The sequence below is a fragment of the Tupaia chinensis genome, unplaced genomic scaffold (assembly GCF_000334495.1).
Source record: "Tupaia chinensis unplaced genomic scaffold, TupChi_1.0 Scaffold000074_1, whole genome shotgun sequence".
NCBI lineage: Eukaryota > Metazoa > Chordata > Mammalia > Scandentia > Tupaiidae > Tupaia > Tupaia belangeri.
The window spans coordinates 7,097,932-7,116,862 of record NW_006159534.1 but is presented as its reverse complement, the minus strand read 5'-3'; the positions used below and the strand labels follow the sequence as shown (position 1 = coordinate 7,116,862).

The 18,931-nt window shown below is 39.6% G+C and overlaps 1 protein-coding gene across 9 annotated transcripts in view; it reads left to right on the top strand.

The window, feature by feature from the left end:
- The window catches only part of PRRC2C (proline rich coiled-coil 2C), a gene marked incomplete at its 3' end in the record, with an annotated part of 105,932 nt that overhangs the window by 52,460 nt on the left and 34,541 nt on the right, over positions 1-18,931 (top strand). For all 9 annotated transcript variants that reach the window (XM_014584068.2, XM_027768039.1, XM_027768046.1 and 6 more), the window contains 6 exon segments: positions 1,069-1,687; positions 4,784-4,953; positions 5,553-5,817; positions 7,153-7,363; positions 8,080-10,335; positions 12,719-12,927. In XM_014584068.2, coding sequence (XP_014439554.1) covers positions 1,069-1,687; positions 4,784-4,953; positions 5,553-5,817; positions 7,153-7,363; positions 8,080-10,335; positions 12,719-12,927 — 3,730 coding nt within the window.

The window sequence follows — 18,931 nt, the reverse complement described above, 5'->3', positions numbered from 1 at the left end:
ATTCACTAGGTCTGTGACTCCAGCCATGTTAGTAGCCCATGTGGGAGTGTCTAGCACCTTAAACACCATGCCACCTGCTGGTCCCAATTTTACATATCTTTCAATGATTGTTTTATTTATTTATTTATTTATTTATATTTTTTTTGGAGAGATTTTCACTGTAGGGTGCGTGCGCTCGCCAGACAGACAGAGAGAGACATAGAGACAGAAAGCGAGAAATCACCCCCCAGGGGGGATAGTCACGCCGCAATCCCTTCTCCTCCATTCTCCTCTCGGGATCTTGGGCACGCACGCACATGCGCCCTGTGTGACTTTTAAACCACCAGGTCCGGGACGTGAACCGCGGTCGACTACGTGGGAGTCCAGCGACATAGCCATTACGCTAACTGCTGGTTCCCATTGATTGTTTTATAACACAATAATCCAAATGAAGTTGAATCATTGGAACTGGGGCCTCGCAGGTGATCCTCCCCTGCTCTATTGAGAGTTCTAGATATACTTCGTGGATCATTTAGTTTAAAGAGAGACCACTCTACCCAGTCTGAGTTCTAGGGATTTCTTTTTGGAGTAGACAGCAGCGTTGTCTCCATCGTCTTCACTTGGACTCTTTGGCCATGCTTTTTAATGTTCCACTGTACCTAACCTCAGGACACATATGCTTCCATTAGGATATTGGTGACTTTCTTTTCTCCCTCATAGGTGTTTAAACTCTGGTAGCTGTTGCTAATAGATTTTACATTTTCCCCTGTCTTTAAATGCAAATGTTGAGATTCAGTACTGTGCTTCTAATTTTATACAAAAAAAAAAATGAGAACATCAATGTCTGGCTCAATAAATAGGTATGTACTCAATAAGTACTGGATGTTTGAACCAATTATCTGGTCTTAGTTTGGTGAATTACCTAGATTTAGTATTTTCCTTGTATTCTTGTTTTCATTTTACTTCATATGTCTTATCAGGAAATTTTATGATATTTTTGTGTTTTCCCCCCTCCCTAATCCTGCCTGTGTTCCTCAGTATTGATCAGAAAGTTTCATACTCATCTGATAACTTACCTTAATGTTTCAGCATCCACCTCCAGATCGACAGGCATTACCTGGAAGACCAGGGCCGTTCCCTCCCAAGCAGCAAGTTCCTGATGAAGATGAAATATGGAAACAAAGACGAAGACAGCAGTCAGAAATCTCTGCAGCAGTGGAACGCGCTCGTAAACGGCGTGAAGAGGAAGAGCGAAGAATGGAAGAACAGCGGAAGGCAGCGTGTGCGGAGAAACTGAAGCGATTGGATGAGAAGCTTGGCATTGTGGAAAAACAGCCATCTCCAGAGGAGATTCGGGAAAGGGAACGAGAGAAAGAACGGGAGCGTGAGAAAGAACTTGAGAAGGAACAAGAACAGGAGCGAAAGAAAGAGAGAGAAAAAGAAAGAGAGAGGCAACAGGAAAAGGAGAAAGAGCTGGAGAAGGAGCAGGAAAAACAAAGGGAAATGGAGAAGGAAAAAAGGCAAGAAAAAGAGAAAGAACTAGAACGGCAGGGGGAAAAGGAAAAAGAATCAGCACAGCTTAAAGAACAGGAAAAGGAATGTGAGCTAGACAAGGAGAGAGAAAAAGTGGATGAGAAAACAGAACCCAAAGAACCTACATTAGAGCCTGTAGTAGACAAACAAGAAAGTGAAAACAACAGCAGTAAAGGTATGGTAGTCTCATTCATTCCTACAGAAAGTTTAAGTCAGTCTCCTCTTCATGCTCACATATACTTAACTAAAACATCACCATTGGTAATATTTTAAATACTAACTAGTAAAATTTTCATGCTATGTAATAAAATAAAAGGAATTGTTGGCCCACCGTCATGGTGCAGACTTTCACAAAGCTGAAGCCACATACAAGGGTCCCAGGTTTATGTTCCATGGTTTCCTTATGCACTGCTGATCCTGGCTGGCTGGGAGTGGGTCATATATGGCATGAAGTCCTTGTGGTGCCCCCCTCTCTCTTTCTCATGGAAGAAATAAATAATTAAAATATGAAGGTGGGACCAGACAGTGGTGCAGCAATAAAATGCGATGCTCTGCAAGGCTGGCCCACACAGAAGGAAGGATTCTGGGTTTGTACTCATACACCTTCCTGAGTGTGCTGGACTTTGCACATGCCCATGATCTAGGGCTGGCTGGAGGTGGGTCACAGTGTCAGAACCATATCAGAGTTTCTCTCTCTCATGGAAGAAATAAATAAATGATCTTGAAAAGAATAAAAAGGAAAATGGTTGTTTTAAGATAGTATTTGTATGAGCCAGCCCCCTTAGTAGTTAAAGGAACAAGATCCCACATAGTCAACTGTGGTTTGTATCCTGGCCTCAGCACTTGAAAAACACACTGGGTGCATGTATAGGATTGAGTCAAGACTTTCATTGCCGGGTACTTCTCCCCTCCCTCTCTGTCTGTCTTTCTCTGGGAAACGTATGCACCCTCTGGCAATTTTTTTAAAAAAGTATTTACAGTATAAAATATAGGCTAGAGCTATCTTTCCTAGTTTTATATATGAATAAACATCCCTGAAGAATTTTTCAAAGTTGGTGGATTTGTGTTAATTTTGTTTTGTCTGTAAAATTTTTTTGGTTTTAGTCCCGCCACAGTGGTACTCCCTGCTAAGGGACAGTGCTGCAGAATGGGATCACTTGGAAAACCTATATAGGATGAGTGTAATTATACATGCCTGTAATCTCAGTAATGTGGGGTCGGGTGGGGGTAGTTTAGGAGGGTCAGGAGCTCCAGGCTGGCCTGGGCAACACAGTGAGACCCTGTCCAAAAAAGAGCTGAGTGTTTCGTAGTGCTGTATTGGTGGTCCCAGCTGATGGATCAAGACTATCTTACCTAAAGAAAATTGTGTTGTCTTCATTGTCATATAGTGATTATTCCCCTACTTTTTTCTCACTCTAAGACATTTAACTAAACAAAATTGTATTTGCTCACATGCATTAATACTTCCCAAACTGCTCTTAAATAGAGTGTTGAATTGTCATAATTAAATAAGTGTAGCCCAGTTCGTAATTTCATAGTTATTTTTCTACCAGTTCAGACATGAAAGCGTCCATGATGTAGTTGATATACTGTTAGACTATAATTTTCCTGGAGTAATTATACTTTCCTTAGGTAGTCATTCTTAGATCCTAGGAACTTTTTGTTCTGCCTTATGTTGACTTACATACTAATTATTGGAATTCAGAGTATAGTGTAAAACTTTGACTAACTAGATTTCAGTTTTAATGAATAATTTCAAATAGAAAAAGTTATATTTCAGTATATTTTCTGATGCAGACATACATTTTTTGGACCTCAAGCTACATGTTCTTTTCTATAAGGCCCTGATGCTTGAAATTTTACAATAAGAATTTATTTTATAAAATAAAGTTTTTATATGTTGGTTACCTTACTTGTTTCATAATGTGATTGTAAGAGTTAAGAGTGTTTCATCTGACATTAAAAAAAAAAGACTCACATGGACCATTTATTAAGAATATATTTCATACTTCTTTTTCATATCAATAATATTGCATGTTTCAGTCAGAGGTTTCATAGCAAACATTTTTCCTACTGGTCTAGAGAGAGAGAGACTTTGATTTTGGACTTCTATTGTGCATCATAAGTGTGTGAGAAGGTTGTCTGTAATATCAAAAATAAAATAGAATAGCTCACCACACAAATGAAAAACATTGTCATGCTTTAATATTGATGAATGCCCAAAAATCCGACCTTGGGAAATCTGAAAGAATTAGCTGTTAATGAGAAGGCTGTATTATAAAGAAATTCATGTTTTAGTCCTCATGGTTCTGCTGAATACATATATTGACCTTGATTGGTTAGTATAGCTATGTAAATTATTTTCTTTTTAACAGTTTTATTTATTGGTAATTTTATTTTCACTCACATTGTTTATATTCTCAAGGCAACTTAATTTTAGGTAGGTTTATTATTCAGATGTACTCACTTGATTTTTAAGTATTCAACCTGTAGGACTCTCCCTTTTCCTTCTAATATTCTATTTCTTCTTTTGTAACATTCTTAACACTAAATGTAACGTTTGAGAAGTGTGATTTGTGATTTTTTTAAAGGATGTTTTTACCTTGTCCAAAAAAAAAAAAAAAAAAAAACTTTGTTAAAATTTATCCCTACTCTGAGAAAAGGATACATACTTTAGCATGAATGTAACTCTGAGTTTCTTTGAGATAAAATCTTTTTTGATGTGTATGGGTCTCCTTTTGGTATGGCATACCTGACACTACTTATATAGAATAATGATTCATATGTTTGAAGACATCCGGTGATCACTCAGACTTAAACTCAGTAGTTTCATTTTTAGATAATAGTTCCTTGATCAGATAAAGAAATGAACTAGTATACTTTATTTTAAAGTACTTACATTGACCATTTATGTTTTCACATATATCCCAGTTAACCACAAGCCCATATTGACAGTGTTGATATTTATTGAAATTAATGGAAAACAGTATATTTGGAAATGTTTTATTATCGCCCCCTAAGAAAGCTAGATTTATAAGAATCTAGCTTTGAGGAAATCTAAAGTTTTGATAATCTAACGTTACCTCATTAATGGCTACCACTACTATAAATCAGTGTTTTAGAGTTTTGAGAATGTTTTCTTTCTTGTTAATTCCCATTATACCTTAATCTAATCATCTTCATTCCATTAGAAAAATAGTGTGTTTGATAAGTGTGATAGATGAATGTCTTTTTTAAATGAATGCCATTTTTTAATGTGTTCTTTGAACAGAAGAAGAGCCGGTGTTCACTAGACAAGACAGCAATCGCAGTGAAAAGGAGACCACACAAGTGGCACATGAAACAGAGCCAGAATCTGGGTGTCAGCCTCGGCCTGCTGTGTTATCTGGGTACTTCAAACAGTTTCAGAAATCTTTACCACCAAGATTCCAGCGACAGCAGGTAATGATAAAAACATTTTATCATGTATGTGTGACTGGAAAGGTTCATTGTTTAGTATTCTGAGAATTTGACATAAAACATAGAAGAAATTTCCCTAGTGAAAATGGCCACTTCATAATCGTCTCTCCTCCATTCTCCTCTCAAGATTTTGGTTGTGCACACATACACACCACATACATGCCTGGTTTGATTTTCAAGCTACCAAATCCAGGATTTGAACCACACAGTCAGCCATGTGGGATCCAGTGCCTTGACTTCCACACTACCTGCTCACCCTGAAATCCTTTTTAATAAAAGTTTGTTGATAAGAGTTTCACTTTGACTTTCTTTGCCCTTCCTTTTTATCCTCTGTCTTCTATTTCTAGGACCTGAATTGTAGAATATAATAAATTAGTAGTTGCTCTAAGTCTAGTATCAGGCCAGAATGTTGTAATTTAACCTTTGATTTTTTTGCCTTGCCAACTCTCACTGTTAAATGTCTTTTGAATTCTTACTTTTTCCTTTAAAGATTCAAAATAGGTTATTATTTTCTAATGTTTTATTATATTAATGTGCCATGTGGATTTGTAATCTCAAAATTTGGGGTTTTGTTCTTGCAGGAACAGATGAAGCAGCAGCAGTGGCAGCAACAGCAGCAAGGTCAAAGTCAAAGTCAAGGTGTGCTTCCACACAGTGTTCCTTCACAGCCATCCAGTGGTGCTGTCCCTCCTCCACCACACAGACCTCTGTACCAGCCCATGCAACCTCACCCTCAGCATTTGGCTTCCATGGGTTTTGATCCAAGGTGGCTCATGATGCAGTCCTACATGGACCCTCGAATGATGTCAGGAAGACCTGCTATGGATATGTCACCTATTCATCCTGGTATGAAACTGGTATTGTCTATGGATCACTTTGCAGTTTTGCAGGATCAAAGATTTTTTGCTTCCCTCCCTCCCTGTTTTTATTCCTGATTCCTATGAATGTTATAATCTAGTAATAACTTAAATATAGGACCTCTAGATTTTTAATTATAAAAATATAAAAGTTTCAGAAAGTTTACAGATAAAATACTAGATACTGTACCAACTTGGACAAGACCAAAACACTAGTTCTTTTCTGTTTTGTATATTATTTAAAATTTTGGGAATGGAAATTACTCTTATTAATAGTATTTGATACTGGTTACATTGTTTTTGTTCTTTGAAGTATTTTGGCATTTTAATTTTGTCTATATAATATATATGTATGTTTTCTAATTAAAGTCGATTAATGAAATTTGCTATACAAAATAATTTTCTCGTGAAATATATCACTGGCTGGGATGTTTCTCAAGATGTTTTTATTAATATGCACAGAGTCTCAATGTGCTGATGTTTCTGATTTTTTATTTTTTTAGAGAGATATATTTTTGTTATAAGGCACATGTGCTCACTCAAAAGTCAGAGAGACAGAAAGGGAGAAATCACACACACACACACACACACACACACACACACACCTCGTGGGGGGGGTGAGGGCCACACCACAGTTCCTTCTCCAGTCTCTTCTTGGTTCCTGGGCACGCACGCACATAAGCCTGGCATGAGTTTCAAGCCTCTGGGTCCAGGACTTGAACCGCAGTCAGGCATATGGCAGTCCAGTAACCAGTACGCCATCTGTTGTACCATGGTTTCTGAATTTTACAGACACATTTTCTTTAAGGTAAAATAGGTCCTTGTTGTGGCTTTGCTTGTTTTGCTTTGTCAGATTTTCTCTTTTAATTATTTAATTTTATTTATTAGTGTCATTTTTCAATTTGTTATAGGGCAAGCACACTCACCATAGAGAGAGAGAGGGAAAATGAGAAAACCAGCTGCCAGGTCTGGGACCTAAACCATGGTTTGCTACATGGGAATCTAGTGCCTCAACCTCCATGCTACCTGCTGGCCCCTTCTTCCTCTGTTCTTAAATGAAATTAATTTAACAGCAAAAAACAACAACAACAACAAAAATCTCATTCACAAAGCAATACTTTTGGTTTTTATTTTATTTTAATTATTGGATTGTCAGAAAAGTCATGACAGTTTTCTATGCAAAAATAGAAGTTTTACTTAGGGAAAAAAACACAAAACTTTGAATATAGTATATTCTAAATAGTAATTAATAACCTGTACTCTTTGTCTATTATTTTGTTTCTTTGCCTTTTTTATTTCATCCATTTTTGAACTTTTGTTACAGGAATGATTCCTCCTAAGCCATTAATGAGAAGAGACCAAATGGAAGGATCACCAAGTAGTTCTGAGTCATTTGAGCATTTAGCTCGATCCACCAGAGATCATGCAGTTTCCCTTTCTGAGCCTCGTGTAATGTGGGGTTCCGACCCCTATCCTCATGCTGAGCCTCAGCAGGCAACAACTCCGAAAGCAACAGAAGAACCTGAGGATGTTAGGTAATAAACCACTAAAATTATTAATAGATTAGGTAGCATATTGTCTAAATAAAATTTTGTGATGTCCTTGAAGATCATTCTAAATCTACCATGCTCATGTAGATACACTTAACATTTAAACTGTTTCTCCATCCCACCTTCTTTTCTTAGTTTGCTATAGGGTGTGTGCAATAGAGAGGAAAGTGAGAAATTAAATCCCCTCCGTCCCCCGGGAAGGGGGTGCTCATACCATAATCCTTTCTTTACCATTCTTTCAAGGTTTTGGGCATGCATGCACACATACACAGCATGCCAGAACCTCGCAGTTGGCTGTGTGAGATCCTACCAACCTAACTTCTGCGCCACCTACTGGCCAGCATTTGGACTACATCTTTGATACTATGAATAATGCTACAGTAAAATTTTTATAGAGAGATAAAGATACTCCTTATAAAAAGATTCATTGTTTTATAGTTTTTAAAAAAGAAATACTTAATTTTTTATTATTATTATTCAATTTGATCAGAGAGAGGGACAGAGACAGAGAGTGTCAAAGCATGCTGCCAGGTCTGGGGCTTGAACCATGGTGAGCCATGGGGGAGTCCAGCACTCCAACCACCATGCCACCTGCCAGCCCTGTTTTATAGTTTTTAATTAGATGAATAAATTTGCTCTGTATTCTTACATGTGGAAAAAATTGCCTTATTGGTTATACCTTTGAATTCTCATCATCATAGGCCTGAAGCTGCACTGGACCAGGAACAGATAACTGCTGCTTATGCTATAGAACATAATCAGTTGGAGGCCCATCCAAAAGCCGACTTTGTCAGAGACTCAAATGAGACAGAAGTACAGAAATTTTTAAGCAGATCCGTGGAAGATATTAGACCTCCTCATGCTGACGCAAATAATCAGTCTGCTTGCTTTGATGTACCTGAACAAAAGACTGCATCCTCTTCTCCAGAAGAGCGGACTTCAGCTGTGGAAAGTCAGCCTACTCGGAAAAGAAGTGTTTGTCATGGTTCTAATCATATTCAGAAATTAGAGGAACAAAGAAATGAGCCTCCTGCAAGCATTCCTAAAGTAACCAGCAGATGCATAGATTCAAAAGAATCAGCAGAAAGGCAAGAAGACAAACCAAAGAAGGATGGCTTTATACGATCATCTGAAGGACCAAAACCTGAAAAAGTATATAAATCTAAATCAGAAACTCGCTGGGGCCCAAGGCCAGGCTCCAACAGAAGGGAAGATGGTAATGATAGACCTGTGAGACGATCAGGTCCCATTAAAAAGCCTGTACTTAGAGATATGAAAGAGGAACGGGAGCAAAGGAAGGAAAAGGAGGGAGAAAAGGTTGAAAAGGTTACTGAGAAGGTTGTAAAACCTGAAAAGATAGAAAAGAAGGATCATCTTCCTCCACCCCCACCACCTCCAGTACCGATTCAGCCACAGTCTGTTCCTCCACCAACTCAGTCAGAACCAGAGAAATGTCCTTCAACAGAAACTTCAGCTTTAGCTCAAAAACCGTCTCAAGATACCGAGAAGCCTTTGGAACCTGTGAGCAGTGTTCAGGTAGAGCCTGCAGTTAAAACTGTCCACCAACAAACCGTCACAGCGCCAACAGTGAAAGAAGAAAAACAGCCTGAGAAAGTCATCACCAAAGACCTTGTGATAGAAAGACCTAGACCAGATTCAAGACCAGCAGTTAGAAAAGAATCAGCTTTACCCCCTAGGACCTATTGGAAAGAAGCTAGAGATAGAGATTGGTTTCCAGATCAAGGGTACAGAGGGCGAGGCCGGGGTGAATATTACTCAAGAGGTCGAAGCTATAGAGGCTCCTATGGAGGGCGGGGCAGAGGTGGCAGAGGACACCCTCGAGAGTACCCTCAATACAGAGACAGTAAGCCAAGGGCAGATCATATCCCCCCCCCAGGGCCTCTCAGACAGCGTGAAGAGAGTGAAACTCGAAGCGAAAGCTCTGATTTTGAAGTTGTCCCCAAAAGGAGACGGCAACGGGGCTCAGAGACTGATACCGACAGCGAAATTCATGAAAGTGCAAGTGACAAGGATAGTTTGAGCAAAGGCAAACTTCCCAAAAGAGAGGAACGATCTGAAAACAAAAAGCCTATAAAACCTCAGTCTTCTTTCAAACCAGAAAATCATGTTCGAATCGATCATAGACCACTAGAAAAACCTTATGTAAGGGATGATGATAAGTCTAAACCAAGCTTCCTTCCCAAAGGAGAGCCTACAAGGCGAGGCAGAGGGGGGACATTCAGACGTGGTGGAAGGGATCCTGGAGGCCGCCCCTCACGCCCTTCTACCTTACGAAGACCTGCTTATCGGGATAATCAGTGGAACCCAAGACAGGCAGAAACTCCCAAACCAGAAGATGGAGAGCCACCAAGAAGACACGAACAGTTCATTCCTATACCAGCAGATAAACGACCTCCAAAATTTGAGCGAAAGTTCGACCCGACTAGAGAGAGGCCCCGAAGGCAGCGTCCTACCCGACCACCAAGGCAGGATAAGCCTCCTCGATTTAGACGGCTAAGAGAAAGGGAAGCTGCTTCAAAACCAAATGAAGTGGCAGTGCCTGCAAATGGCACAGTTAACAGTGTGTCTCAAGAACCAGTTAATAATGCTGGGGATATTTCTGGGAATAAGACTCCAGACTTATCTAATCAGAACTCATCAGATCAGGCAAATGAAGAATGGGAAACAGCTTCTGAAAGCAGTGACTTCAATGAAAGGCGAGAAAGGGACGAAAAAAAAAATGCTGACTCGAATCCACAAGCAGTTGTAAAAGCCGGAGAGAACGTTTTGCCTCCAAAGAGGGAAATAGCAAAGAGGAGTTTTTCTAGCCAGAGACCTGGAGTAGACCGTCAGAATCGACGGGGTGGCAACAGCGGTCCACCCAAATCAGGACGGAATTTCCCAGGCCCTAGGAATGAAAGGAGAAGTGGCCCACCCTCAAAAACTGGGAAGAGAGGGTGAGTACTCAGTTTTATTTTATTCTTACTTTTTAAAGAGTGATTTTTGCTATAGGACACATGCGCTTGTTGGAAAGACAGACAGTGAGAAATCACCCCCTGGGGGGTTGGCCACACCACATTCCCTTCTCCATTCTCCTCTTGGGATTTTGGGCACACACGCACATGTGCCAGTGTGAGTTTTAAGCCACTGGGTCTGAGACTCAAACCATAATCAACTACGTGGGAGTCCATTGAGGTAACCATTATGACATCTACTGGTCCCATGTACTTAATTTTAGATGTAACTATTTTTATATCTTTAAAGCAGCCAAAGTAGACTTCTTGATTGAACTATACAAAGAGCCAGGTAGAGAACCAAGATGTTATTTTCCCCAAATGCTTTTCTCTGTTCTCAGAGCATAAGAAGGCTTGAGAAAGAGAGGTTACTATGTCTCAGGCGTCTTTGCCTCCTAAATTACATTTTCCAAAAGTGTCTTCTTGGGATTTTGTACCGTTGAGAATGTCTTCGTACCTAGATTTATTAAGTCATTTTACTGCTGAGACTGGCCCTACATTTTTTGCTTTTGCTTTGTTTTTTCCTTTTTTAAATTTATTTCCTTCATGTGAGAGAGGCACACCCACTGGGGTCCCCATCCTACCACCCTGCCTAGAGGCACTCCCACTGGGGTCCCCATCCTACCACCCTGCCTACATCTCACAGCCAGCCAAGATCACCAGTGAGCTCACAGGCACACTCAACATGTTTAGGAAGACCCAAATGCAAACTTGGAGCTTTCCCATATGGTTTGTAGAAATGAGCAGCAGGACCCCTACTGCCTACAGCACCATAGCTGGACCCCTGCTTAGTCTCTCCTTGCACAACATTGGTGTAACATAAATGCCCTCTTAAATGTATATGTTATAACCGATGTTCTTCACCATCCCATACTAATTTTTTTTTTTTTTTTAAGTTTCTGTTATATGCCACATATGCTTACCAGAAGGGGTGGGATGGAGTTAGAAATTACCCTCTATGGTGAATGGCCACACCACGGTCCCTTCTCTTCCAGTCCTCTCAGGATTTTTAGACATGACATGATTTTCAAGCCGCTGAGTCAAACCATGCAACCAGCCATATGGGATCCAGCACCTTAACCTCAATGCCACATGCTGGCCTGCTGTACTGGTTTCCCCGACAGTCAATGTTGAACCTTAAGGATTATAAACTCACAATAAATGACCCAACTAGAAATCTTGAAAGAAGATCTCAGCCCAGTTACCCAGCACTAATAACATAAATGTTGTAGGAATCTATTTTTTTATATTTTTTTTCCTCCAAGGGCTCATTCACTTTTGAAATGGAGAGGGAGAACGTATACCCGGGGGTGGGGAAGGGGGGCATGATTATGCTGCAGTCCGTTCTCCATTCCTCCAACCTGTCAAGATTTGGGGCTTACATGCATATGTGCCTGGCAGGTTTTTCATACCATCAGGGTTGGGATTTGAACTGTTGTTGGCCATGTGGTATTCAGCTCCCTAAGCCACTGTGCCACAGGGCCAGCCTGATAACTAGAATTTTAAGAATAATGCTCAAGAGAAATCATAATCTGATTTTTGTGCTAATAGATGTTAGCTGCTTAGCAATCTTTTTGTGTAACATAGGTAACAACTTTGAACATGTAGAAATAACTATCTGATTATAATAAAAACAAATGTTAAAGTCTTGCTTACCAGAACTGAATTCATTCTTCAGATGTTTAAGGTCATGGTTAGACACTTAGTAAGCTTAAGTATAGGCTAAGGTGAAGATTAACGAGTTGATCTATTTTTTGTGGTCTGTTTTCACTTGAAAAATTAAAAAAAAAATTAAGAATTTTTCTAGTAGGAAGCAAAAACTGTAGGAATGTATTTACTTTGAATTATTTCCAATGAAAGTTGTTTTTGTAGTGTGTTTATATTGGTAGTGTGTTTATATTGATACATAAATTTGACTGAACTGTTAAGAAATATACCCATCAGCATAGAATGCTTTCAGAATTTTTGCATATGCTGCTTACTTTTGGAAGACTGAGTTGTATGAGTACATTGGACTTACCGAGATCACGGAAATTTTCTACTATAGATAGTGTTAATTAACTCATTTTTAATATGAGAGACAAACACACAATACACACCTGGTGAAGATAATTGGATTTCTAGAATTTAATCGCTGGAAAGAACTCCAGGGAGCTAATCTACTTTATTTGGATGTTCAGTTTTAGTGGGATTGTTGGTGTTAGAGAGAGAATCTCCTGTTCTTATGCAGCTTCCTCTTAGAATGACTTTTAGAAGCTACCAGGAAGAGCATTTTCCTTTTGTTCTAGTATGTGGCGATAGTAATAACTCTAATTATTTCTTGCAGGCCATTTGATGATCAGTCTGCAGGTACAACTGGTGTTGACCCCATCAGCAGCAGTACTGCACATCACCAAGAAGGAGCACCTAACGGTGCAGGACAAAAGAACTCCAAAGATTCTGCCGGGAAAAAAAGAGAAGACCCCAAACCAGGGCCTAAAAAACCCAAAGAGAAAGTAGATGCTCTGTCACAGTTTGATCTCAACAATTATGCAAGTATGTCTTAGCTTCCCTTCATTTTACTTGGTTTTTGTTTTGTTTGCCAGAGGATGCATGTGCTTACTGAAGAGAGACAGAAGAAAAATGAGAAAGCACTCTCCCATGAGGAATGTAATCCCTTTGCCTCCGTTTTCTCCCTCCTTCTGGTATCTTGGGCATGCACGCATATGTGCCTGGTATTTTCAAGCTTCCAGGTCCGGGACTCCTATTGCATAGCCAGCCATGTGAAAAATAACTGCCTTAACCAGCACACTACAGCACAGGCTGGCCCTGTTTGTTTTCTTGTTTCATTTAAGTACTTGCTATAAAGAAGACATCAAACAAGGCAAGGCATGAGCATTTAAGGTCGAGATAGAGGAGCTTGGCAATGTGGCACAGCAGTAATGCTCTAAACCCACATGGGAAAGGTCCAGGGTTCAGGTCCTGGGACAGCCCTACATAGGCTAGACTTAAACATGCCTGTGACCCAGGCCTATTGAGGTTTGGATCAGATCACATCATGAAGCAGCTGTTGAGAGTGCCACCCCAAACCCATTGTCTCTCTCTCTCTCATGGAAGAAATTCATAAATTTTACCAAAAAAAAAAAAAAGAAGAGGATGGAGAGGAGATTGTGGTGTGTCCGGCTTGCTTGGGGAGTGCTTTCTCACTTTCCCTCTCTCTCTTTTCCTCTCTGTGTGCTTTGTCTCTCTCCAGTAAGCACATGTGCCTTTTTTAAAAAAAAAAATACGTATGTATTCCATAGAAGGAGAAAATTGAGTAACCGTCCTACCTTCCTATATGTTTGGGACCAGCAGTTGGCATAATGACTATGTCGCTGGACTCCCATGTAGTCGACCGTGGTTCGAGTCCTGGACTTGATGGCTTAAATTCACACCAGGGGCGTGTGCGTGTGTGCCCAAGATCCCAAGAGGAAAGTGGAGGAGAAGGGATTGCAGCGTGGCCATTTCCCCAGGGGGGTGATTTCTCGTTTTCTGTCTATCTATCTCTGTCTTTTTGGTGAGTGCATGCACCCTATAGCAAAAACCTCTCAGGAGGGGAAAAAAAAAAACAAAAAAACAAAAAAAACAAAGAACTGCATAGTAAAAAAAAATTAATAATGCTCCATAGAAGGAGAAAATTGAGTAACCATTCTACCTTCCAAATATTTCTGAGAAAGTACAGAAAATCATGGGAAAATGCTTAGCTGTGTCTGTTCAGATACTATGTCTTTTTAAAAACAAATACTAGGAAAAAATGATAAATCTAGTGAGTTATGACCTTGGTAAAATTAGTATTTAAGATGTAGTAAGCAGAATAAATAATAGGATTATATATATAAATACTTTATAAGCCATGAAGTGATCATGAAAAGTATCTAGATAAAGGGTAACATAAGAAGTGTGAAATATTGGATGAGAAATCTAGCAAAGAATATCTGTGACTAGATGTTCATACACATAAAAATGAGAATAAGCTATATGCTATATATTCAGATGAGATCAAAGCTGGAAATACTGAATAAAATTGGGAGATTAAGTTAAGACCAAATATTAGTAATGGGAAAGTTAGATGAGTTACTGTTACTCCAATATTAAAAATGTAGTTGAGGTCTTTTTTTCCTGTCTAGTTAATGGCTCTTTAATTTTTTTTTTAGCATTTATTTATTTATTCATGTATGTATTTATTTGTTGTGATTTTTAAGCCACTGTGTCTAGAACTCATTCTGCAGTAAGCCATGTGAGAATCCAGCACCTTAACCACCATGCCACCAACTGGCCCTGTTAATGGTTATTTATACATACTGAACCTTGATTTGGGTCCAGGTACTGGTCAATTAGTTTCTTTTCTCTCTCTTTCTCTATTTTCTAAGAGAGATTTTTGCTATAGAGTCTGCGTGCTTGCCAGAGAGAGAGAGAGAGACAAAGCAAGAAATCACCCCCCAGGAGGATGGCCACCCTGCAGTTCCTTCTTCATTCTCCTCTCAAGATCTTGGTCATGCATACACTTGCACCCAGCGTGAGTTTCAAGCTGCCAGGTCTGGAACTGGATCTGTAGTCCATGGTAGTCCCACGATGTAACTATTATTCCATCTGCTGGTCCCTTCTTCTTTTTTTAAAAAAGTTTTAAGTTTATTTCATGGCATGGGGTAGATGGCAGATCCCCACAACAGGTTCTCACTAAGTTTACCCCCAGCCTCAGCCAGACTGGGATCATGATGTACTCAGAGAGATACCAGGACCCAAACCTAGAACCTTCTCATGTGACCCTAGTATCATAGAATGTTGTTACTGTTACACCACCAGGGCTAACCAGTGGACATTATTTCTGGAATAGCGATTCCCAAAGTGTGGTTCCCAGACCATCATATCACCTAAAAATTTGTGAGAAATCACAAGTTGTTGGGCTCTGCCCCAGGCCTGCCCTTATCAGACCCTGGGGTGGAAACATTTCTGTGTTTCAGCAGATTTTCCAGGGAGTTCTGACACATGCTTAGGTTTGAGAATTACTCTTTTAGATGACTTTTAGAATTCATCTTTTTTTTTTTTTTTTAAGTTTATTTCTTCCATGAGTGAGAGAGACATACAACAACCCCAGCCTTCAGCCTACCCCAGATCATGGACATGTTTGTGTCCTATACTCAGAGTAGTCTTTGAACTTGAACTGAGAACCTTCCTGTGTGAAATTGCCTTGCATTACATTGAGTTTTACCACCACCACCTGGCCCCAATTTTAAAATTCATATGAAAAGAAAGAAACTAATCTTAATTGCCTATTTTAGGAGTTTGCAGTTACAAAGATTTATTTAGAGCAGTGGTTTTTAACAAGAATAATCTTGGATTTCAGCGGACATTTGACAATCTTTGGCAGCACTTGGCACTTCAACTAGGGCTAGGTTGATAAGAACATCTAGTGGGTAGAAGCTCTAAACCCACATGGGAAAGGTCCAGGGTTCAGGTCCTGGGACAGCCCTACATAGGCTAGACTTAAACATGCCTGTGACCCAGGCCTATTGAGGTTTGGATCAGATCACATCATGAAGCAGCTGTTGAGAGTGCCACCCCAAACCCATTGTCTCTCTCTCTCTCATGGAAGAAATTCATAAATTTTACCAAAAAAAAAAAAAAAAAAGTGGAAGCTGATTATGAAACCACCAGTTGGTTTAACTTAAACTAACATAACAACCAGCTTTTAGAATAGCCATGAATGTTTAACAAAACTTTTTTTTAAACCAGCCAGTAGCATTGAGATTAAGGTGGCTGGATCCCACCTGACTGACTGTGCAGTTCAAGTTCTGAACCTGGTGGCTTGGAAAACATACTATGTGGGTGTGTATGTGTATACATGTGTGTAAGTGTGCACAAGTGTGCACACTCAAAACCTAAGAAGAGGATGGAGAGGAGATTGTGGTGTGTCCGGCTTGCTTGGGGAGTGCTTTCTCACTTTCCCTCTCTCTCTTTTCCTCTCTGTGTGCTTTGTCTCTCTCCAGTAAGCACATGTGCCTTTTTTAAAAAAAAAAATACGTATGTATTCCATAGAAGGAGAAAATTGAGTAACCGTCCTACCTTCCTATATGTTTGGGACCAGCAGTTGGCATAATGACTATGTCGCTGGACTCCCATGTAGTCGACCGTGGTTCGAGTCCTGTACTTGATGGCTGAAATTCACACCAGGGGCGTGTGCGTGTGTGCCCAAGATCCCAAGAGGAAAGTGGAGGAGAAGGGATTGCAGCGTGGCCATTTCCCCAGGGGGGTGATTTCTCGTTTTCTGTCTATCTATCTCTGTCTTTTTGGTGAGTGCATGCACCCTATAGCAAAAACCTCTCAGGAGGGGAAAAAAAAAAACAAAAAAACAAAAAAAACAAAGAACTGCATAGTAAAAAAAAATTAATAATGCTCCATAGAAGGAGAAAATTGAGTAACCATTCTACCTTCCAAATATTTCTGAGAAAGTACAGAAAATCATGGGAAAATGCTTAGCTGTGTCTGTTCAGATACTATGTCTTTTTAAAAACAAATACTAGGAAAAAATGATAAATCTAGTGAGTTATGACCTTGGTAAAATTAGTATTTAAGATGTAGTAAGCAGAATAAATAATAGGATTATATATATAAATACTTTATAAGCCATGAAGTGATCATGAAAAGTATCTAGATAAAGGGTAACATAAGAAGTGTGAAATATTGGATGAGAAATCTAGCAAAGAATATCTGTGACTAGATGTTCATACACATAAAAATGAGAATAAGCTATATGCTATATATTCAGATGAGATCAAAGCTGGAAATACTGAATAAAATTGGGAGATTAAGTTAAGACCAAATATTAGTAATGGGAAAGTTAGATGAGTTACTGTTACTCCAATATTAAAAATGTAGTTGAGGTCTTTTTTTCCTGTCTAGTTAATGGCTCTTTAATTTTTTTTTTAGCATTTATTTATTTATTCATGTATGTATTTATTTGTTGTGATTTTTAAGCCACTGTGTCTAGAACTCATTCTGCAGTAAGCCATGTGAGAATCCAGCACCTTAACCACCATGCCACCAACTGGCCCTGTTAATGGTTATTTATACATACTGAACCTTGATTTGGGTCCAGGTACTGGTCAATTAGTTTCTTTTCTCTCTCTTTCTCTATTTTCTAAGAGAGATTTTTGCTATAGAGTCTGCGTGCTTGCCAGAGAGAGAGAGAGAGACAAAGCAAGAAATCACCCCCCAGGAGGATGGCCACCCTGCAGTTCCTTCTTCATTCTCCTCTCAAGATCTTGGTCATGCATACACTTGCACCCAGCGTGAGTTTCAAGCTGCCAGGTCTGGAACTGGATCTGTAGTCCATGGTAGTCCCACGATGTAACTATTATTCCATCTGCTGGTCCCTTCTTCTTTTTTTAAAAAAGTTTTAAGTTTATTTCATGGCATGGGGTAGATGGCAGATCCCCACAACAGGTTCTCACTAAGTTTACCCCCAGCCTCAGCCAGACTGGGATCATGATGTACTCAGAGAGATACCAGGACCCAAACCTAGAACCTTCTCATGTGACCCTAGTATCATAGAATGTTGTTACTGTTACACCACCAGGGCTAACCAGTGGACATTATTTCTGGAATAGCGATTCCCAAAGTGTGGTTCCCAGACCATCATATCACCTAAAAATTTGTGAGAAATCACAAGTTGTTGGGCTCTGCCCCAGGCCTGCCCTTATCAGACCCTGGGGTGGAAACATTTCTGTGTTTCAGCAGATTTTCCAGGGAGTTCTGACACATGCTTAGGTTTGAGAATTACTCTTTTAGATGACTTTTAGAATTCATCTTTTTTTTTTTTTTTTAAGTTTATTTCTTCCATGAGTGAGAGAGACATACAACAACCCCAGCCTTCAGCCTACCCCAGATCATGGACATGTTTGTGTCCTATACTCAGAGTAGTCTTTGAACTTGAACTGAGAACCTTCCTGTGTGAAATTGCCTTGCATTACATTGAGTTTTACCTTTATTTCTTCCATGAGTGAGAGAGACATACAACAACCCCAGCCTTCAGCCTACCCCAGATCATGGACATGTTTGTGTCCTATACTCAGAGTAGTCTTTGAACTTGAACTGAGAACCTTCCTGTGTGAAATTGCCTTGCATTACATTGAGTTTTACCACCACCACCTGGCCCCAATTTTAAAATTCATATGAAAAGAAAGAAACTAATCTTAATTGCCTATTTTAGGAGTTTGCAGTTACAAAGATTTATTTAGAGCAGTGGTTTTTAACAAGAATAATCTTGGATTTCAGCGGACATTTGACAATCTTTGGCAGCACTTGGCACTTCAACTAGGGCTAGGTTGATAAGAACATCTAGTGGGTAGAAGCTAGAGATACTAGCTAAAAATTCTATAGTACACAGAACTGCCAGTCTGAAATGCTGATAGTGCTAAATTTGAAAAACCCTAGGGAGCTGGAATGCTAACAGTCATGGTGGTCCAGAAGAGAGGGAGGAGCATCCCTCTAAACACTACACTGGAAAAGATGACAAAAAGTT